Source organism: Polypterus senegalus, chromosome 6 (assembly GCF_016835505.1).
Source record: "Polypterus senegalus isolate Bchr_013 chromosome 6, ASM1683550v1, whole genome shotgun sequence".
Lineage (NCBI taxonomy): Eukaryota > Metazoa > Chordata > Cladistia > Polypteriformes > Polypteridae > Polypterus > Polypterus senegalus.
The window spans coordinates 127,147,868-127,175,680 of record NC_053159.1 but is presented as its reverse complement, the minus strand read 5'-3'; the positions used below and the strand labels follow the sequence as shown (position 1 = coordinate 127,175,680).

Below are 27,813 nucleotides of genomic sequence, written 5' to 3'. Positions count from 1 at the left end.
GTCACTCTAACGCGACGTTGTGTTGGATCCACGTGTGATGGAGTGGTGCTGAAGCTTGGCGCATGAATTCGGTAGAATTATTAGTCTTCAGAAAGAAGTGAGAAGGTGAGGCGATCACACAAGCGTGTTATGGGGTATATATGATGCAAGAACGGTACTAAGTGAGCCGCCTTGTAAAGAAATAGTGGCTTTCATAATTAACAAGTTCCTTTCATAACCTTGTAAGTAACGTTAATATTTTGATAACACCGGAATGTCATGTCATTTCCAGTATTGACATCCCAAATACGAATATCTAAGTGCTATGCTCTGTTTACAAAAATAACTATATATAATTGAAACTCTCAAAGGAGAGTACACTCGGATATGTTAGGCATAGTGGTGTAGGTTTACTAAACACTATTTTTGAAGTACATAGCCTGTGCAGGCGTACGTGTGACTTAGTTCAGCTGAATTGTATTTTTGTGTGAACAGACATCCATTTGTTTTATTTGTGTATCCCTCAGTCCTTTCTCGGTCGAGCTTGTACGAATCATTTCTACTGTATGCGAGCGAGGGAATGAAGAAGAAGCTGGACTGTCACATTCTGCTTTATATCTTATGAGTCGTTGGTATTGCTGTCCTCAGCAAATCCTTAACTTCAATCTTAGTATTTTGGACAGCAGCAAACCACTCCCGTGCACATTATGCTATACTGTAGTTTTGATAAAATAAATTAACCGTATTGAAAGAAATGCAGGTTAGGTGTATAGGCGATCCTAAATTGTCCCTAGTGAGTGTGTGCCCTGCCCGGGATTTGTTTCTGCCTTGCGCTCTGTGTTTGCTGGGATTGGCTCCATCAGACCCCCGTGACCCTGTGTTAGGATACAGTGAACCCTCGTTTATCACGGTTAATCCGTTCCAGACTCTACCGTGATAAATGAATTTTCGCGAAGTAGGATTCTTTATTTATAAATCGAATATTTTTGCAGTTAGAGTATAGAAAACCTGTTTACGACCTTCTAAATACGTTTTTTTAACAGTATTAAGAGCCCTCTAGACATGAAATAACACACTTTAGTCACCATTACACTCGTATTACCCAATATATTAGACAAAATAAGAGAAATAAGACATATTAGACGTTACAAATATCATATTACTAGGCGCACTCGCCTTTTAAGGCGACCGACTTTTATCCTCAATTTTTGTGCGCTCCATGTGTACATCAGGCATGCAAGTGTAGGGAATGAGAACATCAAAGTGCCCATTCATAACATCTCCCGAAAACCTACGTTTTTTATCCCCTCGAGTGCCTGTCCAAACTCGTACAATGTCAGCCCGAATCTGTACCGCTAAAGACGGAGTTTCATGCACTAAATAAGCTATAGATGAGAATAAGCAAGCACCATCTCCCCTGATATTTACTACGCGGTAAATGATTTCCAGAGACATAATTTTGTCTATTTTTCCAGCGCATCGCGCATAAAAACAAGGGGATGATGGGAGCACCAGAACCCTGCTCACATCGCGTCGCTTTGTAACGCAAGCCGCAAGTAGTAAGTCTGTAATAAGCAGAATACCGCTACGCTTTGCACTCACGGGACGGAAGGACAATCCCGAGCGCTTTTATATAGTAGATTATTGTACTGTACATTTAATTGCACACAAACACTAACCTATGAAGGCACGACCTCAGTAGGAGAGTCTTCAGAGGTGGTGCAGTATCTTCAGCAGGTGCGTCGTTGTCTTCATCCGCTGAAGGCGTACTAGGAGTAGGCAGTGGGTGTCTGGGTGCGCGGCTGAAGAACATCTTGATAGACAGTTGCTGGCGTGAGGAGGCTTTTGTAGGGTATTGCCATCTTTGATCATATCCAAGAGTTTCACCTTCTCCTAGATAGTAAGCATCTTCCTCCGGCACTTAGTTTTATTGTCAGAAGGCTTAGAAAAAGCAGCACGTTTAGGAGCCATTGTGGGGCTTAGATAAAAGTTCTCAGAAAGCGCATGTGTAGTGACGTAAGCGTGTGTGAGAAAAAAATCGCGATAGAGTGAAATGAAGCCGCGAAAGTCGAAGCGCGATATAGCGATGGATCACTGTATAGCGGTTTGGACAATGACTGACTGATTTTAAAGCATGAGCGTTTTAAATGTTTCACAGTGGGTAGCACTATGCAGTGAATGGCAAATTTAAGCAGGGCAGTGTGGTTACTGAGTTGCACGTACGGTGCAGTTACATGCATGCCACAAGTAATAAAAGAGCAATTCAGGAGGCCTCCTCCATAAACCCATTTACATAATTATAACAGAATAGTGTTTACAATCGCCAAAAATAAAGTTGCCATATGTTTTAAGACAATGAGTCACAGCTTATTGACTGCCTGGTTTCCATATAAAAGTCTGTATTCACAGTTTAGTTGCAGTGTTTTGTGAGTAAACTTATGGTTTTGAACATCATCACTACAAATGAGCCATTTCCTACTGATAGGCACGGCCACGTGTTAGAACACAATACAGCATTTAAGCAGTAACAGGACAGTGCTTACTTAATGACTGGAACAGCTTAACATCAGTGCACTTATCATACAAGAAAACATTTCAGTTCCAGTGGCCTTTTGGATTTTCAGGTATATATGGTCTGCAATGGGTTTCAGGAATAAAGTATAAATTATTGTGCATAAAATTCTATCGGCATTGTACTTGTGAAATGAGCTTAAATATATGTTGTACTTATAGATTGCACATTATAAATTTTTAAATAACAGAAAAATACTTACAAAAGCACTATTAAGGCACCTGTTCACTGACTGGATGGCTTCCATGTCATCCATTTAATTTTTAAAAGAGAAACTAATATGGCCATGGAATTAATAAAAAATGGGTCCTTTTTTGTATTTTGCAAACCCAGGAGCAATACTGCACAAGAAAGAAGAATTTGGCAAGACACTTGTATACCTTTCAGTCACAGACATGAGTGAGAACGTGCAGCGACTGCTGATTCAGTTCAAAGATGAGAGTGGGGAGCTGCTGGCCTCTCCATTTGATGTTCCCATTGACGTCACTCCAGACAAGCTACAGTTGGTCTGCAATGCCCTGCTTCAGAAGGTAATGGCGACTTTGAGTTCAGTTTTTTGTAAATTGTTAGTACTGATGAAAATAGAAACCAACTCCAGCGAGGTAGAATTCTGTTAATTTGGCATTTGCTCAAATTCATCTTTCAGATTACAATCCAACATACTTAATTTTGAAGTACAGTGCCCTTGTCCATACCTAATACTGTTTACCACAATACTAAGCAGCCTCCTGTAGTACTACAGTTGTTATCCCATTGAATCATCCAGCCTTGATCACCTTCCTTTATCTTGTATCCCTTTACTTGCTGCTGCATTTTTGTTAGTTTTGTAAAGAACCCTATGATGGTGCTTGCAAATGGTTAATTGACTAATTGATTAAACTAGACATCCAAATGATGTCTGCACTTCCATTTTATTCTCTCCTTATTTTAATCCATAATCTTATTGTTTAGGTGGTACTGTCCACTGATGATGATACTAAAAGATTTCATATATTATTGCAAAAGTCAAACTCTCTTTTTCACCTCTGTTATCATTTCAGGAGGATCCCCTCCCTTTAGTGTTCTACGTCAATGAGCAGGAGGTAGTAGGTTCCCTGGTACAAACACTGGATAAGCAGAAATTAGAGACCGAGAAGGTGCTTGATATTGTGTACCAGCCTCAAGCTATATTTAAGGTGAGGGCTGTGTCCCGTTGTACCAGTTCTCTGGAGGGGCACACTGAGGCTGTCATTTCAGTGGCATTCAGCCCTACTGGCAAGTAAGTATGAGCTGTATCCTTGATGAACTGCACTGGGGAAAATATTAGTATTTGAGTTAAGTAATGTACTGATCACTGTTTGTGAGGTTCCTCCACATTATTTGATTTCTGTTATTGCAGGTACTTAGCCAGTGGCTCTGGAGACACAACCGTCCGTTTTTGGGATCTGAGCACAGAAACTCCACATTTCACAGCCAAAGGTTAGAATTAATGGTGAAAATGTACTTAACATGCTGGTCTATGTTGATTGCTAATGGCTTAAACTTATTTTTTTCTGTTGCAGGACACAAACACTGGGTCCTCTCAATCACCTGGTCTCCAGATGGAAAGAAACTGGCCTCAGGCTGCAAAAATAGCCAGGTATGTGACATAAGAAAATTAAGTATAAAGAACACCTTTGTGTGTCCAAAAACATAAACACCTCTTTCCCATTTATTAGCCTAGCCTCATGTAATACCATTAGGCTCTTCTTTCTTCACAGCAGTTTGTACTTGGGTTGGCTCTAAGTCTTTATGCATGTGTTTCAGAAGGAGAACAAAAACTCATTGTATCCTAGTGGCATAAATACTACACAATGTCCATTTAAGAATGTGTTAAGATGAAGATATAAAATCCCAACAAAAAACAATGTCAGTTATCCATAAAGACTTACACTCCTTGTCTCTTAATAGCTTTGGTTTTGTATAAGTAAAGACACATTATCTTTGTTCCATCTTGATGTTACGGCTTTATGCTGACAGATAAAGTCATAATGTATTTTACAGTATATGTGATCTTTTACTCAAGCAGTATATACTGTAGATCTTTTCGTTGACAGCATGTAGTGACCAACAGGCACCAGAAGAAACACTGCTGGCTAAGTAGTCAGAAATAATATTTATTGTGCCCAAAAATTGAAAACCTATCCCCTCTGCCTAATACAGATTAAATGTGTTGTGCAAACGCCATTTATAATCCAGTAAAGTGTGGTGGTTTTCCTTTAATCTTTAGTGTTGTCAATCACTTGATACTTTAAATGTTTGAGTGTAATGTGTTTTGTTTTTTTTTTGTGTTTTTTTTCTTTTCATCTTTTTTCATGTCTTCCATCCTTATAATATTTTGCTTACTTTTTCAACTCCTGTTTGCTTTTGTTTTACTAGTGCTCACTGTTGTCTGTCAATATGTCTGAAAATATTAAGCAATTCTGCAGTTAGCCTTCACTGGTAGTACATTTTACTATAAAGTCCAAACATTCCTGTTCTACTAACAGTTCATCTTATAACATAAGCAGCTTGCCAGAAATGGTTAGTGTTGCAAGTAAATGTTACCATTATATCACAATCTAGTCAAACTGCATAATTCTTAATGAGCAGTGCAACTGTGTGATTCTAAATAGCACTGGAATGCACTTTTTTTACTGTATTATAATGTGTGATTCACACTATGAAGGATGTATAAAACATTATGTACAATAAAACTTATTTTTGTGTAGCACTCTTCATTGAGTGTATGCGCAGACTGTTGCAAACAAATTCTAAAGTAAAATACAGCCTTTGATTCTACTAATTACTAAATACAGAATTAGAACATATAAAAGTATAGATTTGTTAAAACAGAATCTGATAAATATAAGTAGAAGCTAACAATATCTGTCAGTTAATGAATTGATGAACTATGGCCATTTGACAACAGACTTCATTAAAACTGTAAAAGGAAAACAAAAAGTCAGAAACCGTTTCTGTCCTGCAGACCTTTCCTACTATGAAGGAATGTATAACTGTTTGGTGATGCCTTGGCTAAGGGAATAGTGTCAGATTTACGAAACCAGATTTTAGTGAGAAGACTCAAATCAAATTTTGCACTTAGGATAATATCATTTACAGAGGCAGCATTACTTCCAAGAGTGTAAATGTTTAGTAAGCAGCATTTTAAATTGCAAGGATGTTTTTGTACTGGTATTTTTTTGTTTTAATTTGAATTAAATTAGTATTACAGGTACCCCAGTAGAGGATCTGATTTTTGACTCTTGGTCTGATTCTGAGTTTTATTCTTTAATTATGAAGTTATTAGCGTTTGCCTTAGGACAAAATTTATAAAATGCCATACAGCAGGGCTGTAGCAGCTGTAGGAGAGTAACAAGTGGGATAAAAAATGGCTTGTGATTTAAGATAACACGACTACAGCCTGGATGGTGTTCTGATTAGTCAGCCAGGCAGTTTTGCTGATATATTTTGGAATAAAACAAAAAAAAACCCTCACCAGTTAGGATGAAGACCATCTCTCTTGAAAACTCCAGACCTTTGCCAAAAAGCATCTCAATTATTCAGAAATGCTATGCTTTTATTTACACACCAGGTTGATACTCTTTGTTTATGATTGGATATGATCTTTTACAAAATTCTTCTACAATTGCATATGCCCATTTTTTATATCAAAATTTTAAAAAGTAACTAAAATTGGATTTTTATATCCAGATAAAGTTTCTGTTAAAATTTCAGGAGATTTTGAGATAACCAGAGTAACAGCTCAGTTGCCTTAATGTAGGTTGTGAAATTAGTAAAACCTGATTTTTCAGCTCTGTAATCGAGTTGGCCAAGAAACTGGTCTTGTGAAAACCAAACAATTTCAGTTGTTTGTTCTCCTTAAGACAAATACAGACTTGGCTCTTGGAGCAGAAAATGACACTTAACCAGTAATGCTTTGGGTTGGCTTTTTTCTGTTTGATCTATTTCATTTTAAACTTATTCACTTATTCATTCCCTATATTTTAACTGCATTTTTATAAGAATATTTTTAGAACATTAGAACAATCTAGACAAGAACAGGCCATTCAGCCCAACAAATCTTACCAGTCATATCCACTTAATTCTTCTAAACATACATCAAGTCTAGTTTTGAAACTCCCAAAAGTCCTACTGTCCACCACAATACTTGGTAGCTTACAGTGTGTGTCTGTTGTTCTCTGTGTAAAGAAAAATATCCTAATTTTTCTCCTAAATTTACCTTTAACAATTTTCCAATTGTATCCCCACATTCTTGATGAACTAATTTTAAAAGGCAAGTCTCGATCCACTGTACAAAATACCTTCATAATGTTAAACACTTCAATCATGTCTCCTCTCAATCTTTTGCTTAAACTGTAAAGGCTTAGCTCTTTTAATCTTTTTTTCATAACTTATTCCCTGTAGCCATGGAATCATCCTAGTCACTCTTCTCTGGACTTTTTCTAGTGCTACTATGTCCTTTTTCTGGTTAGGAGACCAAAACTGCATGCATTTCTCCAGATGAGGCCACTCCAGTGTGTTATACATTTTTAGTTATAACCTCCTTAAACTTGTACTGTACACATTGTGCAATATAACTTAACATTCTGTTAGCCTTCTTAATGGCTTCTGAACACTGTCTGGGAGTTGATAGCTTAGGGACCATTACGACTCCTAAATCCTTCTCATAATGTGTACTTTTGATTTTCAGACCTCCCATTGTGTATTGAAACCTAACACTTTTTTATTTCCTACGTGTAATACTTTTCATGTACTGACATTAAATTTCATCTGCTACAAATCTGCCCAAGCCTGTATGCTGTCCAAGTTCCTCTATAATGATTCAACGGATTCCAGATTGTCTGCCAATCCACCTAGCTTGGTATCATCTGTAAGCTTAACCAGCTTGTTACTTATATTCCTATCCAAATCATTTATACATATTAAAAATAGCAGCAGCCCTAGCACTGACCCCTGTGGAGCACCACTCCTAACATCAGCTAATTCTGATAAGGTTCTTCGCACCATAACCCACTATTTCCAGTGTTTCAGCCAATTTTGCACCAATCTACAAACATTGCCCTGAACTCTCACTTCTTTTGGTTTGTTGCTCAGCCTTACATGTGGCATCTTATCAAATGCTTTCTGAAAGTCAAAACAGATAAGATGATATGCTCCACTTTGATCATACCTTTTTGTTGCTTCCTCATAGAATTCTTGCATGTTACTATAACATGACCTCCTGCTTCTGAACCCATGCTGACTGCAGATAAACTCTTGTACTTGCCATATGCTGCTCAGTGTTATTCTTAATAATTCCTTCCATTCATTTTTCAGTGGTGGACGTTAAGCTTACTGGCCTATTATTGCTTGGATCTTCCCAGTCACTCTCTTTATATAACAGCATAATAATTACTATTTTCCAATCCTTCGAATTTCCCCAGTGTGCAGTGACTTCCTAAAAATATGTGTCATGGGTTTATATATGTACATCAAGGGTGTATATTTGTACTCGCTAACCTCCTTAAGAACTCGAGGGTAACTATTATCTGGTCTTGGGCATTTATTTGATTCCAGCATATTTAATCTAAGAAGTACTTCTCCCTCTACAATTTCCAAATCCCACAGTACCTACTTAGTAGTCCCATTTATTGCTGGGAGGTTATCTACTTCCTCACTTGTGAAAAACCTCAGAAAAATGTGAGTTTAGAGCATCCACCATTTCATTGTCTATATATTTTAATTCCCCTATTCTTTTGCTACTAAAATACTGATAAAATGTCTTTGCGTTGTCTTTCATCTTATATGCTATATTATTCTCTGTCTTTTAGCCTTCCTAATATCCTTCTTATTGGTTGCCCTCATGTTCTCATATGCCTTATGATTCACTTTGGCGTTATTAGTCTTATACGCCTTATACAGCTGTCTTTTTCTTTGCAGCTTCTTTTTTAATTTTTTCTTGATTATGCTACTACTAAATTTCATGAACAACTACTTTTGGTCACATTATCAGATGATGAAATTTGATGTCACATTGGACTGCTAACTAAACTTTTTTTATTCACAGAGTCCTTTTAAATTGCTGCAGAGCTGTTTGATGGGTTGTGCAATCTCAAAAGACATCTGCAGCATGTGTTTTCATTAATTTGTGTTTGCTTTGTTTTTCCCTAATTTGGGTGTAGATTAAAATAAATAAGGGCCAGCAGAGTTTTCATTCTTGTGTTTAGCCCAGCAATTACTAGCTGTGGGCCATAACAATTGTGGCAACATTTACTTTGGCCAACATCTTAATTCATGTTTGAGACATTGGCCCGGGGCTAACCTTAATAGGTTGAAAATACTATTAAAAAATACCATTAATTCCATTATGTTTATTTGGTTGTAGTTGCAGATTAGTTAAATATCTTATCTAATTACGCTTGAATAAATACTGAGGTATTCTCTTCAGCTCTGTGGCTTATATTTAGTGTTCCTTTTGGTTGCTTAACAAGCTGTCAAAATGTTAATGAAGGTTGACATGGAAAAAATCCACTGACTGTATAAAGCAGTATTGATTTATACCATGCCTCACTTCCAAGTCCTAATAAATAATGTATTGTTCTTCCCACTAAATCACTGTAAAGCTTTTGTAATTAGAATCTGACACAAAAGGCATATTTTAAATATTTTTGTCAATATAAGTAGGACATATATTTTGATCTGTAAAATGTTTCTAGCTATCCATTTTCTGAACTTGCATATTTCAGTATACCATGCTGTAAAGACCCAAACTAGCCCTTGATAGGTATTGGTCAATCTTTCAGACCCACATTCACTCACAACTTCAACAGCTAATCAACCTAGAAACCAGAGGATACCCTTGTGAAAATGAAGAGTGCGCATGCTCTACACAGTCAGTGCTCAGGCAAGGTTTTGAACTTATTGGAGTTCGCATTGGAGGTTTAAGGCGGCATTGTGAATCATTCCGTCATTTCATTTACAACTGACAGGAAGCATTTGCAAGTTTTCTGGGTCAAACCACATTTCTACATAAGCGGAAATAGTAATTGTGTTTTTAAAATTCAACATGATAGAAGTTTTCAATGAAATACAAACGAGAATAAAACAAATGAATCTACTTGCCTGCCTTGTGCATTTATTTTTCTTCTCCATGTTTACTTGAAGATGACTTTGAAATACCTTCAAAACAAAGGTATTCCATACAGTCAGCAGTATTGTCTTATACATTCAATACATCATGGTTGTATGTGCTTCATCGGTGCCTAGAAAGATTGCAGCTTATTGCTACTTGCATACTTTGCTTTTAGATTTGAAAGATGTACATTGTCAAAATTGGTTGTTTTATATTTTGTTTCTGCTGCTCCTGTGGTAATGTGGGATTTGTTAATAAAACACATTTTTATTTTCTCTTGATTTATTACCACTGTGTCTGTGTAAATGAACAGTTTATTTCACATATACATTCATGTGCTTGTGTTGACTTTGTAAATTAGCTGTATGATTCCATTATTTTTCAATATGTGAATTTTACTTGCCTTTTGAATGACTTTGTATGATAGATGGTTAGCAGTCTTAAACAACCATAAAGAATGTGTTCTAGAAAGACTCAATGTTCAATATTTTGGCAGATTTTTCTATGGGACCCAAATACAGGAAACCAAGTAGGCAGAGTACTATCTGGACATACAAAGTGGATCACATGGCTCTGTTGGGAGCCACTTCACACGTGAGTACAAAAGTGTTAAAGTGATGTCTGAACTATGTCCTTCTGCTCAAGGAATTTTACCATGTATTTTAAAAATGGTGCAACATTCTGTTAGTGTATGCGGTTTCTAGATGTCATAATTAACTAATGTTTCCTGTGCTGTTAAAAGTGTAAATTGTTCTCATTATTTACCTTTAAATGTCACATATACTTAAGGAGAAGTTCTCAAAATTCCCAAATGTTTGCTTAGTTCTGGACTGTTTACAGTGAAATGGGTAAAGAAATATGGTAAAATTATGTTTCATCGATTTAAGTTTTTTTTTTTTATATATTAAAGAAATGCTGAATGTCGCTACTTGGCCAGTGCTTCAAAGGACTGTACAGTGCGGATTTGGGATACAGTGTTGGGAAAATGCGAAAAAATCCTAACAGGACACACACAGTCAGTAACTTGTGTAAAGTGGGGAGGAGATGGACTCCTTTATTCCTCTTCTCAGGATCGGACTATAAAAGTGTGGAGGGCACATGATGTAAGTGTGAGAGTCATGTGTGTTTGTTTTAGCCAAGCAGCTGATGTATTCTTCTAGCTTCAGTCTTTCTTAAACTAGATGGACTACTATTCATGTCTTTTTTACTGTCTTACAGGGGGTGCTGTGTCGTACACTTCAAGGTCATGCTCACTGGGTAAACACCATGGCATTAAACACGGATTATGTGTTGAGAACTGGAGCTTTTGAGCCTGCAGAAGCTACTGCCAACCCACAGGAGATAAAAGGCTCTTGTAAATACTCTTTCTTTCCAATGACTTAATTTATTTGACCATAGATTCAGAAAAAAATAGGCTATATCTTATTTTTTCTAAATATTCAGGCATGGTGTTGCCCCTTAAACAATTAATGATTATTTGTCATACCTATTTCCTTTCAAGTTTTATCCATTAATTTAAAAAGATAGGAAACTGGGATACGTGCACTCCAGTTGTTCAGAAACAAATATGTCCAAGTAAAGGTATAAAACTGTCTTTTACACAATCTAGTTAACTAAAAATCATCTATTTCAACCCATACTCAGTAGATGATTTCCATCATAGATAGACACTTATTTGACAACAAACGGAAACTAAAATATTACAGAAGCACCAAATGTTCGTGTGTGTGTGTATATATACAGTATATACTGTATGTATGTATGTAAGTATGTATGTATGTAAGTATGTATGTATGTTTGTGTATATATATATATATATATATATATATATATATATATATATACACACACATACATACTTCGGGGCTTTGCTCCCTACTCACTTCGCTCGTCCACCCCTGGGGGGCACTTCACGCTCACCACTTCGCATCTCTGCCACTTGCGTTGTGAAGGAGAGATAAAGAGATGCAGACGAATCATCTGCCAGCAGCTGCTGCTACCGCAATGCGTGTTTTGCATGTCGCGCTGTGCGACGATCACTTAAAAGCCTGTACAGCAGCAGCAGCTGCTGCCACTGAGCTGCGTGATCTGCATGTCGCACTGTGTGACAATCATTTAAAAGCCTGTACAGCAGCTGTCCTTTTGTCTCACTTCCTTGTCTCCTGGGACATTAAAGTGTCTCCGAGAAATTGTTTTGTAAGTAGAGCATGACATGCAAATAGTCTCATGGGACTTAAAAATGTCTCCCCGAGATGATCACGTCTCGACCCAAAATTTTTTTATTATAATATATATATATATATATAGATACTATATATATAGTGACAATTAAGAGTCCAAGACATCATAAAAGTTTGGGGAAGCTACCCGTATATTGTTTTTCCCAGTTGCAAAAGGGTTTTAAATCAGAAGCACGACGTGGATATCAGAGTCCAAAACAGAACTGACTATAGTAGCCCAAAATGGAGGCTTTAAAAGTCTGGAGAGGAACTGATGTCATCAAAATGGTCAAAACCAGAAGTGATGTCTTCTGAGGTGCCGGAACCTTGTAGGATTTCCCGGGAAAGGTCTGTAGGGAACTGAGAAAGACAGTAAGCGCACTCCGCCGTCCCCTGGTCGGATGTTTTATTACACTTACTCAGACCCTTTAGCTGCCTCCTCCTCTCACATGTGTGACAATATATATATATTGTATATACTACACACTAGGGGGCTCCACCCCCTGCTTGCTTCACTCGCCCACCCCCGGATTTGGTTTACCAGAAATACAATTGAAAGAGATTGTTTTCATGGGAATTGTTACATATGCATTATTTTCACTTTTACTTTAAAACTTTTGTAAAAACAATACTTGTCCTTTATTTCCTGCCCCATCCATGCTTAAATCTTTCTCGCAGGACATATAACGCAGCTCGTGTTGTAAAGGCGGGGCAACTGAACGCACGCTAAGGAGATGCCGCCGGATCATCTGCTGTCTTTCTGCTGCTGCTGCTGGCGAGCTGCGTGTTTTTTGTTGCGTTGCACATTGATCATTTAAAAGCCTGTACAACAGCTGTCATTTGCCACTTTGTGTCTCTGCCGCTCACGTTGTGAAGGGGGGGCTGAATGTATGCTCAGGAGTTGCAGTCAGATCATCTGCTGGGTGGTTGCTGCTGGCGAGCTGCGTTTTCTGCTTGTCGCGCTTTGCATTGATCATTTCAAAGCCTGTACAGAACCTGTCCTTTTCCCACTTCGCATCTCTGCTGCTCACGTTGTTCGGGGTGGGAGGGCTGGGGTTGAATGCATGCTAAGGAGAAGTGGTCGGATCATTTGCTGGTTTCCTGCTGCTGCTGACAAGCTGCATGTTCTGCTTATTGATTGTCAATGTTTTAAGAGCTGGGAGCACATGATGTCTGCCTGCCAAAAGCATTCCGACAACTGCTTGGTTAGATGTCCGTGAACTTGTTTTAAATGTTGTCTCATTGCCTTGTCTCGCGTCACGTTAAATTGTCTCTCGTGGACATCTAATTGTCTTCCGAGAAGATCATGTCTCATCTTCCTAGTCTCCCTCCCATGATTTTTTTTTATAATAGATATATATATATAGTAATCTCCTTTAAACATACAAGAACTTCAGGGTTGAATAATGCTGTCAGTAGGAGTGCTGTAGGTGGGATTAAGACAATGTCAGACCTGCTCAGATTGTACTACAGGTTTATATTTCAGGTCATTAACCTTTTTAAAAAGGTCTAGCTTGTAGGATCCATGAATGGAGCATACAGATAGATGCCTGTTTGTTGTTTGAAGAGACCAGCATTCAGAAGGATTTACTGTTAAGATACTGATAACAGAGTAAATCATTTTTGTTGCTGAGTCAGCCAGGAGTCAGTGTCTGAACCACTGAATTATTTTTAACTGTCCTGTGCTCCCTTTTTCACAGTTGCTCACTTACATAAATCTCCAGCCAGTCCATGCCCGTGCTTTTTCAACTTAGTCTGCTGAAATCCCATCCAGCATTAAAATAACATCTATAATAAGAGGTTTAAGCCAGTTCTTTGCCATACCCAAAATGTCACAGTACCTGAACTTCCTACATCTCACAATGAAATGCAACAGTTCACACAACACATATAAAAGCAATTGAGCATTTCTCATTTTAGGGTATCGGGACAGATCTGAATCCTTTCCACCTTACCTATATCTTCACTTCTGGATCTTCGTCCTTTCCATCTTTGGATGATCATCTCCTCCGGTAGGGTGTAACGGAGCTTCTTAGGCAGCTGTGATCACAGTGCTACTAGGTGAATACAGGAATATTTAATATATCCCACTTTACAATCTTTAGAGTCTCTTAGGTTCTCAGATGTTATAGATGTAGGCAGCCATCAGGTCCTTTTATGCTAACCCTGTGACATCTCTCAAGTTTGCAGATTGTCCGACTGGCAGTTTAGGACAGCTGATACGTGGGTCTGCATTGAGAGTAGCATCTCTTTATTTTAAAAAAGTTTTAAAAAAAGTCATCATGCCCTTCATATGTATACCTGGTCATCATAACCTGAAATCCTAATTCATCTGTGTGATTAGCACTTTGTGAACAAATTAGTGATGCTCTCTAAATCTTTGATTCCTTTTTTAGTGGAAGACATTAAAGAAAAGGCTTTACAGAGATATAACAAAGTCAGGGTAAGTTGGATTTAATAAGAGTGATATTCTGATATTTACAGGACCATCATCAGAGTACTGAAAGCAAAGATAATTTGAAACCACATATTACTTTGAACAGAGGGCATGCATCTTTAGTAAATGTTTATTATAGAATAGAAGTTACAAAATTGAAAATGAGTTTATAGTTAGTTATAGCCTTGTAGTACAATACAGTTATGCTAATGGGATTCTGTACTCTGTTTTTAACTCAGAGCTCCAAAGAATGCATACATTAAGTGGAGCTGATAGTAGGTACTTGAACTGTTCTATACTGTGTGCTATTTGAGTCAGTCTGAAAGTTTTTTTTCCCTCATAAGTCTGATTCAGGTCTATTCACTCTGCTGTGGTATTGCTGGGTGCCGAACCCACTTGTGCCCCCTGGCAATATAAGCCTCTTATAAGAGAACTTTATTGAGTTAAATATTATTCTATGCAATGAAAGTACTAATGACAGCTTTGCCAGTGCATGACATACAGGTGCATCTCAAAAAATTAGAATATCATTGAAAAGTTAATTTATCTCAGTAATTCAATTCAAAAAGTGAAACTCATATATAGATTCATTACACACAGAGTGATATATTTCACGTGTTTATTTCTTTTCATTTTTTTCTGCCACGCCACATTGATGCAGTAATTCATGGAAAAGGAGCCCCGACCAAGTATTGAGTGTGTACATGAACATATTTTCCAATAGGCCAACATTTCTGTATTATGTAATATTCTAATTTTCTAAGATACTGAATTTTGGGCCATAATCAGCAAAATGAAAAGAAATAAACACTTGAAATATATCATTCTGTGTGTATTGAATCTATGTAATATGAGTTTCACTTTCTGAATTGAATTACTGAAATTAACTTTTTGATGATATTCTAATTTATTGAGCTGCAACTGTATGTAAAATAAAATATTAACAGTTTTATTAAATTATTAAAAGAATTACTAATGACATAATACTGTTGGTAAAAAAAATTTTTATTACATGTCTTTTTTTGTATTGGTGTAATATTTGTGTTATTTTTAGTATCACTAAAGTAAAATAGTAACCTCCAAGTTCTTGGAAGGCAAGTCTTGGTTAAATGATGATAGCATTGAAGAAAAAAAACTAGGTTTTTCATCACTATTACAAGATATATGATTTTTTGATATTTAGGAGTAAGATAAAGATGAATTTTTATTTTCTTCAGGAAAGCAGTCAAATTTTAAATTGTTTTTGCTGGATTCATCATCTGAAAAAAAAAAACAGACAAATGCTGCCACTTGTGATGAAAAAGTAAAATGGCATACCATTTTATTTTCTTGCTAAATTTTAAACTGCAGTGTCCTTCCATTTTGAGAGGAGTTACAATTTTAAATGCCAGCACATAATTGTAAATAAGTAGACTGACCACTGCAAAAGAATCGGGATAACCCTCATTGTTACTTGCTAAACCAGAATGCAATTGACTTTTGGCAAAGATCAAATGGATTATTTAACATATTTTAAGATACTTATGCTCTGTGTAGGGTCAAGGTCCTGAACGACTTGTGTCTGGCTCAGATGACTTCACTCTTTTCCTGTGGACGCCAGCTGTTGAAAAGAAGCCTGTCAATCGCATGACTGGACACCAGGCACTAATCAATGAGGTCCTCTTCTCACCAGACACGCGCCTTATAGCCAGTGCCTCTTTTGACAAGTCAATCAAGATCTGGGATGGTAAAACTGGAAAGTGAGTGTTTTGATCTTCCCTGTGGTGTAGACTTTGTAGTAATAGGCCTCTAACCATGCACAGTAGTGAACATGTCATAATGTACACTTTGAGTAATGCTTTTTAACATAAAAAGCATGCTACACCATATAGCCAGCCATTTGACTGAAACTCCATATATACAGCATGTTGACATGGTCAAGAGGTTTAGTTGTAGTTTAACCAAACAATGGGAAAGGTAGATAGTCTAAGGGACTTTGACAATGGTATGATTTTGTCACCTGACGTGGTGGTTCTAACATCTCTTAAACAGCTGCCCTCCTAGAATTTTTATTCACTTAGACTCCAGAGACTAGGGAGAATGGTACAGAAAGCAAAAACCAACATGTGAGTGCCAATATGTTGTGTGAAAGCACCTTATTATTGACAGCATTCAAGAAAGAATGAACGTACTCATTCAAGCTAACAGAAAGCCCACAGATATTGAAGTGGACACATGATCACCAGAGCTGGACAGTGGAAGACTGGAAAAAAATTAGTCTGGCCTGATAATTCCTGATTTGTTCTGCAGCACACAGGTAGATTCCAAGTTTGGTGAAAACAGGTAATGAATCGATGGGTATATTCTTGGTCGCTTCAACAGTACAGTCTGGTGGTGGTGGTGTGTGTATGTGCGTGCAACATTAGGACTCCTGAGTCCAAGTTAACATTCCCATATCACTTTTGAAATGATGTGGAACATGTGGGTTTTCAGAAACCTTATGGAGTTGGCATGTCAACATAAATCAGAATATGTCCATAAATTGAAGACTTGACTGTTCCTGAGGCAAGACCAATTTTGTGATTTTCAGTTACCAATGTGATTGTCATACCAGATTCCATTGCTAAAGCAGTATAAATATCTGTTGCAATTATCACATGCTTTATTTTTGTGGCTGTAGCTATTTCCTTCTTAATACTGTAATGGTTTTCTTGCTCAGCATAGCTTATTGGCTCTGTAAACCTTCCATATACTTGTGTGGCGTCCTGTCCTTTGTTGACATATGCAATCAGTTCTGAACACTCCTAGAACTAAAAGTCCTCACCTTAAAATTTGGGGTGAGGGGTTTGGGTTTAGTGTGCATTTACCAACCTCTGAGTTATACAAGAAAGAGAGCCTGAAATATCACCAGAGAATTCACTTTATGAATAAAGGCAGACTTGTTTAAGAACTGCTAAGCAACAATGATTAATGAATAACGATTTTTCATTTATTTGTATCCAGGAGTACCCAGTACACATACAGAATATGCAAGTAGTGACCTCAGTATTGAACTTTTGGCAAGTCAAAGTTACATTTTCTTAATCATTATACATTATAATTCAAAGCATTTCCCAAAAAACTTATAATGGAGGGTCTTTTTTACAACAAAGAAAACTTGAAACACAGGCTTTTAAGCTTACCAAAAATATTAATTTGTTTCAGTAAAAAGTTCAAATTTTCAGAAACATGCTCTCTGAATTTTTGAGTTAATTTTTATGAAAAAAAATGAACTTCGAAATCATGAATTTCTCTTGTAGTATGGTCTGTAGGGTGCACTGCAGCTCCCAAAACCCAACACAGTCTGACGTAGGCACAAGTCTCTGCAACAAACAAGGCTTTTATTTTAATGGGAAAAGCTTTTCACTTGTTTTCCAGCAGCACCAATGTACAATTACAGCCAAGCACAATAGCACAATCCTTTTCTTTCTCTCTCTCTCTCTCTCTCTCTCTCTCTCTCTCTCTCCTGCCTCCACTCCTCAGACCCCAACAGGGCAGTGCCGAACCCCAACTCCCATGAAGCTCTGTGGTAACCCAGGGGGGGCTGCCATCTAGCACTCTGGGGGAGATAATTACCTGTGCAAGTCCTGTCTCCTGGTCCATCCATTAAACAGGAGTCCTGGCCATCCACCACAATACATTATTGGCACTATCTTTCCCAAGGGTTGGAATTGTGCTTGCTTTTCTGCTCTCAGCGACTGATTTAGGTAGAACTTTCACTTAAACAGCCAGTATAAAGGAAGTAATCAGAAGAGCTGGAGTAGAATATCACAAAGTAAAGCATGTGTCTGTAGCCGTTGATAACAGTGTTGCCATTCAGCTAAAATGGTTAGGAAATACTGTATGCATATTTGGGGTATGAAATTTAAAATGAAAAAAAAAATGAAATAGCCATATTATAACATGATTAGTGAAAAATATGTATATAATATAAAAATTGAATCCTTCCTGCTAAGGACCAGACGATTTTTTATTTATTATGTCCTAATTCGTGAAACCTCAGAATTGAAAGAGGGTGTACTTTATTTTTCACATGACTGTATCAATTTTAGTGTTCTGTGCAGAAAATATTTGTATCCAATGTTATATATACCCTGCTGTTCTTTCTGAGACCATGTGGAGCGCCTTGAGCATGGGAAAGGCACTATATAAATAAAATGTGTTATTATTATTATTATTAATTGACAATGGTTGGAAAGTCATCTTCATCAATAAGACAAATAGCAGCCTTGTAAAGCAAAGACAGAGATAGGCACATCTGTGTTTTCCAGCGGTGGTAACATTATGTCCCACACACTTCTGCAAAGGCACTCACAATCAATAGGCATTGTTTTTGCATCTCCCGTTATAAAGAAAATGGTTCTAGTAACTCCAAACATATAAAATTATAGTTTAGAACATTAAGCAAGACTCCTTTTCTGCCACTCATTACGTCAAATGCAAAAAAAAAAAAAAATTTTGTTGTTTGCAAAGCATGTGTTGCACCATTGAAATACAGTAAAAACCAGTAACTAATGTATGGCTTTGTTGTCTTTGCCCTCAATTTGTTGATATTCCTTTAGTTCACACAGCATGTATTCTAATTTAATTTCACAAAGACAAATTTAAAAGAGATACAACAATTCTTTAAAATAAAATGGAACAAATTCTATGAGCTGAATATGTCATATATTTTATAATTGAATATATATGTTTAATTTTTAATCGTAAGCACTAGTAATTGTAACATCTAAATGGTCAATAAGAGAGACGGTAAAAAGAAATGAGTTATAAAAAAAAGCATACTTACAAGGCCTTGTACAGTATTAACTCCAATGTATGCCACAAGAACTACAAGCATATTAGAGCACCAAAGGGAAACTTGAAGTACCAGAAAGCAATTAGGGAGTAAGGTTGCTTATATATGTTACATGATCAAAATATTTAAAACTGGGAAGACAGTTAGTTGAGTGGATGTCAGAGTGTTACTTTAAAATGAAATTGTCAACAGATGGAAGATGGAAGATGGTAAAGGGTAACTTTCATACTTAACATCTCTGTGTTTTTTCTTTGAAAGTGTGAACAAAGTTACCATGTTATTGTAAGCAGAATAGCACCTTGGGGACCACCAAATCTTTTGAGAGAAACCATCTTTTTTTGAGAGGCAGCCATGTAACCTCAGCTTTCCTTAAAGTTTAACACAGATCCTTGTCACTGGTAGTGGTGATTTAAACTGTCGATGATAAAATGTTGATTCTGATATTGTGTCCTTTTCATCTAGGTACCTGGCCTCCCTACGTGGGCATGTCTCAGCAGTTTACCAGGTTTCCTGGTCCGCAGACAGCCGTCTCCTTGTCAGTGGCAGCAGTGATAGTACTCTGAAAGTCTGGGATATCAAGATGCAGAAACTGATGGTGGATCTTCCAGGACATGCCGATGAGGTGATCTCTGCTTATCTAAACTTCATCAATCTATGAAAATGTTAATTTCTGGGAATTTTTGGCAAATGTAACCACTAGGGGGTGCCAGTGAGCCCCAAACTTAAGACACAACAATACATCATCTGTTTTTAGAAATAAATGAAGGATTTTATTCTTCCCAGAACACAACTTCACATGCACCTCTTCAATACCAGTTGTTCAAGCACAATAAATTCACAAATAAATGATAAACCAACAAATCTTCCTCCTCCTGCCCTCAACTGAATGTTGACTCCCTGATGTAATGTGAGGCAGTGGGCTCCTTTTAAGCTGGACCCAGTAGTGCTTCAGTTCCATGCCATGTCTTCCGGGAAGCTCATCTGGACCATAAAGGAAGTAGAGAGGTTCTCTGGAACTGTGCCCTCTGTCTGTACATAGAGACTCTGACAGGGCTGCATTTCCAGACTTCCATTTCCCAAGCGTGTCTCGACTGGGTTGCCATACGAGGACCATTGCCACCTGGCGTCCAACTGTTATACCTGCTGGACACAAACTTATTTCAATGTCCTCTTGAACCTCGACCCATCATCTCCACAGATATAAAGATGCTGCTGTGCAATCCTGAAGCCGTTTGTAATATATTTGTATATTCAGTTTTATTTGTGGTCTTACAAAAGTAAAAACAATAGAGGTAGATTCAAGCAGTGAGGCAATTTTGTTTAATGATGGATAACACTATACAATTGAGAATGTATTTATTCCAAGCTGTGAATAGCTTTTCTGCCATCTTGCAGCTTTCATGAAACACCAGCATCTTTTCCATATGCATAAGTAAGAAGCACTGCTGCTGAGCTGCAGCTGAAGAGGTGTTTATTGAAAAATCCAAAGTGTCACATGTGTTCTGCTTGATTTGCAGAATTTAGTAGAAAGACTGCTTTTCTGTTTTGATCTTGTCCTTCCCTGTGTACACTTTATCTTAACCCACTAGAATCATCAATCAGCCAGTCTTTGTTTCATAAAACATATCTCTTTATTATAATAAAAAAATCTTGGGACAAGATGCGACTTTTTGAAGAGACTTTTTGGAATAAAGTCCCGCAAGATGGAGACTTTTAACATGGGATTCTTTCAAGTCATGTCATACTTGCAACCTTTAGAAGCAAGTCCCGCAAGACAGTGACTTTTGCCATTAGATTCTTTCAAGTCACACCCTGCTTACAAACAACATTTTCAAACAAGACCACAGTCATCTAACCTCTCAGTCGTGTGAATGCTTTTGTCAGACACACTTCCTGTGCTCTCAGCTCTTAGTCGTGTGAATGCTTTATTGGCTTATTTTGAATTTAGTAAAACCGACGTAAATGCAAAAGCATATACGTATGTGCAAATTCCTCAACATTACACATGACAGAAACAAAAAGGAGTGTGGTATGCAAGAAAAATTAATTGTATCACCAAAAGATATTGAATGGTTTCATTTAAAATTGTTGTTACGTGAATCGAAAGGAGCAATTTCGTATAAAGATGTTTATACCTAAGAATTTTTATCTCGAAGGATTATCAACAGAAGAAATGAGTACATGGGCAATTCTAGCAGCGAGAAATGATGAAGTCAAGTGAATTAACCGTAAATTGTTGCTTGAAATCACTCAAAATCATTTAAAAAAGTCAATTTATTCATTAGAGAGAAAGAAATGATATTCACTCACGAGCAGGTAAACATTGCGTTGTCACAATGCAAGTCCAAGCACGGAATCAAAATTCAATGCGATCTTGAAGAAAAGTTAATTCCAAATATTGTATTTACTGAAGTTTTAAAGTAAAAGTGAAAATAATTAATTTGTAACAATTCCCATGAAAATAACAATCTCTTTAAATTGTATACCCGGTTAACCAAACCCGGGTGTTGGGAAGTGAAGTGAGCAGGGGGTGGAGCCCCCTAGTTTTACAAATTGCAAACTAAGACACTTTTTGTGTTTAGGTTTTCTAACTTGTTTGAAGTTGATCATTAGAAAGATGATTATGTAGAATGCATTTTTTTACCAAAAAAGTCATTACCACACATCAAAGTTTCTTAAACGATGGGCTTGGTTGTATAGGGCCAAAAGTCACAGGGTGGATGGTGATATTCAAGTTCAAGTATACATTATATGACTCATCAGTAAGAAATTAACTGAAGGACTTGCATTCTCTTTGCATCAATATGGATTTCACTTTTGTGTAAGTGTTTTGGTTTGGGATCTAAAGTTGGGTTCACTTAAGCAACTGGACTGCATTTTGTACACCAAATTAACAGTCCTGACTATATTTTATATGTGCAACATGTTCAGTTTATGCTTTTTTTGTTGATATGGATGTAGGTTCTGAAGGTACAAGTCACATTAGACTGGAGTCCATTTTGATCTACTTAGGTTTTTACAGTGACTACACCTCCTCCAGTATTATAGGCCTATCTACCCATTATTTAATTGTTACATCCATATTTTTAAGAGTATGGAGGTGGTTCAGTAATTCTTATATTTGTTTTTTGAGTTGAAAAGTTCTGATATGTACGAAACAGAATCTCAGATTATAAAAATAATGCCCACCCCATGGTATGGCACCATATCCATATAAAATAAAAATATAAACCTTTTAAAAAGGAGAAATTATTTTTGTAATGCATACATTTAACCTGTTAATAAATTACATTAACGCAGATTTGTTGTTTTAAAGGTGTTTGCAGTTGACTGGAGTCCTGATGGCCAGAGAGTAGCAAGTGGTGGAAAGGACAAATGTTTAAGAATGTAAGTACTGTATAAGAATAAATTAATCCATAATACCTTATTTCTGTAATATGATTTAGCTGATTCATATGTATAAAGATATTTTTTGCTTTATTATAATTTTTTTTTTCTTCGCAGATGGAGATGGTAATCTAAAAATGGACACTATGTACATGGTATCTGTTCTTGTGGGAGTAATCTACCACATGACAAGTCACCTAAATGGAGTGCATTGTGCAAAATTGCAGCCAGGATCACTCCGCTACAATTTCTTTTGGTTCCACTGCACTGTCTTCCAGCTAGTGGATACAATAAATGATGACGACTACAGGGGATACAGAAGATGGCTGTCATCATAAATACATAACTGGTTCAGTGTACAAAAGACTGTGAAATTACAGTATACTGTTAGAGGTAAAAGTTTAGTGTACTGCTAAATATCTGCCAGTCTGTCCATTCTACCACAGGATTTGTGAAGTTACACCCATGGAATATAATAAGATAATGGATGTCCTAATTATCTTATCTTGCTATATACAAACTCCAAAACCTTATCATGACTCTTGGAAACAAGTGTTTAGCAAAATTGGTTGAAGATATACAGTACACAGTGCACAGTTGTTGGCAGTTGTTTCTATTAAGTCAAAAGTCCCCCTAGAAAGTAATCAAACAATGAAGCAGAGCTACTTATTACAATGTAGTGTACATCTTTTGATATTGTGAGAAGTTGCTCTTAGAAAGGCACTTGTCGTTAGCTGTGAATTTTGTTTTCCTGCACTATGTCTATGGCCCCGTTCCTCTTCCATTTCTGCTTATTTTCCTGTTTAACTGCACAGCACAAAAGGAAATCGGTTTAAATTTAAATAAAAAATAATGCTTATTCTTGTCCAACCAGTAGATTACAGTGTTGATCAGTTATCAAATTGCTACATTAAATATATTATCTCAATAAAGTACTTTGTAATAAAAATAATAATAATAATTGTATTATATAGTAAACATACATTTTCTGCCTGGTTAACCCAATTTGGGGTTATGGTCTTGCCAGAGGCTATCCTGGCACCAAAAAGGAAACCCCACTTATGCCAGGTTCAATTTAAAGTCACCAGAACCTAAATCCAATCAATATTTGGTGTGACAACCCTTTGCTTTCAAACCAGCATCAATTAGGTACACTTGCACAAAGTCAGGGATTTTGTAGGATTATAGTCAGGTGAATGATTAACCAATTATACCAAGCAAGTGCTAATGATCATCATTTTTATGTGTAGGTTGAAACACAGTCTTTAACTAAAACAGAAACAGCTGTGTAGGAGGCTTAAAACTGGATGAGGAACAGCCAAACTCTGCTACCACCATGGCAAGACTGAGCACAGTAACTAGACACAAGGCAGTTAATACTACATCAGCAAAGTCTCTTCCCAGCAAAGATTTCGAAGCAGACTGGGGTTTCAAGATGTGCTCTTTTGAAGAAACACAAATAAATGGGCAGTGTTGAGGACCATAGATGCGGTGGTCAGCCAAGGAAACTTAGTGCAGTAGATGAAAGACAACATCATGCTTAATTCCCTTCAAAATCAGAAGATGTCCAGCAGAGCCAACAGCTCAGAAATGGCAGAAACCTGTGCATGGTGCAGGTTCCTTGCAAGTTTGGAGCTGCATTTCTGCTAGTGGAATTCGGGATTTGGTCAGGGTTAATGGTGAGAAATACAAGCAGACACTTATCCATCATGCAGCATCATCTGATTTAGTCTGCAGCAGGATGATGACCCCAAACATATAACTAATGTCATTAAGAACTATCTTCAGCGTAAAGAAGAATAAGGAGTCCTGGAAGTGATGGCCCTGATCCCAACATCTTCGAGTGTGTCTGAGATTACATGAAGAGACAGAAAGATTTGAGGCAACTTACATCCACAGAAGGTCTGTGGTTAGTTCTCTAAGACTTGTGGAACAACCTACCTGTCAAGTTCCTTCAAAAACTGTGTGCAAGTCTAACTAGAAGAACTGATGCTGTTTTAATGGCAAAGGGTGGTCACACCAAATACTGATTTAGATTTCTGTTTATTCATTTTGCATTGTTAATTGATAAAAATAAACTATTAACACTTCTGTTTGTGTAAGTATTAAAACTTTTGCACAGTACTATAATGGTGTATTAGAGTTTACATCATGAAGGGCATGTACTGTATATTGTGTTGTATATACCTTATTGTAAAAGGTGTCCTGATCTCCCATCACTTTAATTTCTTTCAGACGAACACCAGGGACTCCGAGCAGGCTAACACTTTTTACCCAAAGCATTGTAGTGCAGAGCACAGGCAGGTAATGTGACTTCCTCCGAGTCACAGTATCTGTCAGAACCTGCGATTAAATCATCAGTGTTGCGATTTACCACATGACAGGAGTACATTACAATCCCGCCAGTTGCTTTTTAGCCGCAACGACTTTTATGGTGTAGCCAAGAATGGTTCCCAAGCTTCCTTTTCTAGTGTGTATCTGAGCTGGCAGGTCTGGCTGATTTGCAAATGGATAGTATTTTGCACCTTCTTCTTTTGTTTCTGGCAAAGTTACGACTATCTTTAAATTAGAGCTCAACAATAGAAATTTATAATAATTATATATCAGACATAAAGAAGATTTGATTTATTTTGTATTTGTTGAAAGTGATGTATATATTTGGGCTTTGCTTTATATTCATTTTCCAGTCCTGATTTTGGTTATTTATCCCACAATCTACCCACCTACTTCTTCTTGAAGGTCTCTGTAGTGGATTCAGGCCCGTGACTCATCCCAAGCAGGACACAAGTCTATTACAGGAATACACAAATACACAAGTGTAACAGCATGTCTGTGTGAGGAGGACTCGTGCACATTTAACACTGAGGCAATTTCACTCAAGCTCCCAGGTACAGAGCTAATATATTGTCCTGTGTTTCTAACTTCTTCAGCTGTCTGTGTAAAAGGACCAAATGCAATTTCCTAACACTAATATACACAAAACTCTTTGGCCTGCATACATTGTATTTGTCTTTAGAACACAGCTGAAGGAAGTCAATAGTAAAAGTGTTGTAATGAGATCCAGGGCTGGTGTGGAGTTACGTTAGAGGGCCAGTCTTTTAAATAAACTTGACATAAATGTAGTAGTGCTGTGTAGATCCACTGTGCACACTTGCTTCATTTTGGAATGACAATGTGCCCTTCACACTAAGCTGCCAACTTGCTATAATGAGATGGCTGTAGCAACAAAAAGTCCCATCATCAAAGGGAACTGGTTTGCAAATTCGGCTTACGCATCCTCGCACCCCTCTTGTCTGAGCTGATGAAAAGGAGCAGGAATAGGGGGCAGACAAAGGGGCTTTCTACAATGTGTTTGCATGTTTTGTAAATTAAAAAAAAAATAGCAAGTTAACACTTTACTGGAATTTTTAAACAAATTCTAGAATATACAATGCAAGCCGGGATATTGCAGACCAGATGTTTTTATTAAGAGTAAGGTTTCAGTTTGTAGGCTGAATAACCATTTCTGACCAGAGCAACCTTCTCAGATGCAAATCTGAGCACTTTTCTCTTGACTTAATGGCTACCACTTAGGTATAAAATCAACATGCAGAGGAGACAATGTGAGGTGCTTTATATGATTTACTGTATAATGGACACTGAATGATGGGAATTTTGGTTTGAGGACATGGAATGGATTCTCTGCCTTATTTTTCTAAAAGAGTTTCATTGTATCCATGTCATTTGAGCTTTATCTAAATACACAATGTGTGGTTTGACAGCCATTACATAAACTGGGCTGCTTATGCTTTTTATCTGAAGCTTCTGCAAATTTCATGCGCATAGTACAGTTTTTATCAGTATGTGTTCAGCTGAGACTTTAGTAGTTTAAATGGCTTGCTCAGGTCCACATACACATCACATGTACACACGTATTGTGTACAGTCTAACCTCTTAACCTGCTCCTCAGGTACTGTATATAATGAGCTTATTGCTGTGGAAGTAGTAATAGAAAGGAAAGGATCATCAAAGGTAATTTGTGTTTCTTCAGGGCATTTTTTAAAGTCTCTGCTTATATACAAGGCTGCATGTTTTCTTTTTGTATGGTCACTGATGTGTAAGTTAAACCGGCACACTATAAGTGGGGGTGAGTCTGTGTATTCTGCAACAACGAGCGTGTAACATCCGTCCTGCTTCGCCTTCACTGGCCTCCTGCGTCTTATTGGATTAAACATAAAACTCTATTAATAATTTCTAAAGTTTTAAATGGCCTCACACAAGATTACATTAGTGACCTTCTCCATCACTATACTCCTGTTCGGCCACTAAGGTCCTCTGAGTGTGGCAATCTTCTTATGCCCCAAACTAACCTGCACTCTATAGGGGACAGGCCTTTCAGCTATATAGTGCCTTGACTTTGGAATTAAACCCCCAAAGTTAATTAGATCAGTTGACTCAATTCATCTGTTCAGGAAGGGTTTAACTTACCTAACATTCTGATGCTTCTTTCAGTTTTCAGTATTGTATTTAGTATTTTACACTGGTTTATTGTCTTATGTTCTATTTAATGCTTTGTATATCCTATATTTATCTGTAAATAATAATACAGTTGTTCTTAGTGTTTTATGTAGATATTATTTGTATCCAATGTTACATATACCTTTATGTTCTTTCTGTTGTGCTATATAAATGAAATGTATCATTATCATCATCATGCCTTGGCACTCCAACCAGTCTTAGTTTCTGCCTCAGGCCAAAAATGCCAGGCGAGTTTTCTGTTGACAGGTATTCTGTAGTTTAAGAGGGCTGAAAAAACAGCTGGAAGGGTGACTTTGATATTTTGTGGTAGTTTCATTGGAAGGAGCTTAGAACTGATTTTGTCCAGTTCTTTCAACAGTGTGATCAGATGACACAGACGACACACTCAGCTAGACAAACATGCAACACTGAGAGAGATGATTTGATTAGTAAACACAAAATGCTTTAAGCTATGGTTTGCTTTCTGGTTGTTCAGACTCCAGTGCCCGTGCATTCATTCACTTGAATCCTGCTAGTGCATCCTCTGTTAACTAACCAGCAGAATGAATCAATGTGTTTGAGATGGCCACAGAAGAATTGATTTATTTGTCAGTGTTTTAAGAAAAATATGTGGAGGAATCTCTATCATTTAGAGGCAGCTACAAGAATATTACTGAGTTAAAAATTCACACAGAAGTATCTGTCATAATCTGTTGCCACACACAGGCATGTAGTCTAGAGATGTGTTTTGTGGTTGCATGTCTGTGTCCATCT

The 27,813-nt window shown here is 37.2% G+C and overlaps 1 protein-coding gene across 2 annotated transcripts; it reads left to right on the top strand.

Moving 5' to 3' along the window:
• nle1 (notchless homolog 1 (Drosophila)) lies at positions 1-27,059 on the top strand. Of its 2 annotated transcripts, none has more exons than XM_039757115.1 (13): positions 1-105; positions 2,885-3,081; positions 3,592-3,809; positions 3,930-4,009; positions 4,093-4,169; positions 10,180-10,277; positions 10,594-10,786; positions 10,902-11,037; positions 14,299-14,345; positions 15,876-16,078; positions 19,618-19,777; positions 22,472-22,542; positions 22,660-27,059. In XM_039757115.1, exons 2-13 carry the CDS (start codon positions 2,947-2,949, stop codon positions 22,670-22,672), a joined length of 1,431 nt encoding a protein of 476 aa, XP_039613049.1. In that variant the 5' UTR covers positions 1-105; positions 2,885-2,946; the 3' UTR covers positions 22,673-27,059. The 2 variants fall into 2 exon arrangements, with proteins under 2 accessions (XP_039613049.1, XP_039613050.1); XM_039757116.1 differs by lacking the exon at positions 1-105 and adding an exon at positions 149-221.
• The last annotated feature ends 754 nt before the right edge of the window (positions 27,060-27,813 follow it).

Bases quoted from the DNA above. Each gene is read 5' to 3' on its own strand.
- nle1 (XM_039757115.1), top strand. From the start codon at position 2,947: ATGAGTGAGAACGTGCAGCGACTGCTGATTCAGTTCAAAGATGAGAGT. The intron at 14,346-15,875 runs GTAAGTTGGATT...TGCTCTGTGTAG, and splicing joins AGAGATATAACAAAGTCAGG to GGTCAAGGTCCTGAACGACT. The intron at 19,778-22,471 runs GTGATCTCTGCT...GTTGTTTTAAAG, and splicing joins TTCCAGGACATGCCGATGAG to GTGTTTGCAGTTGACTGGAG.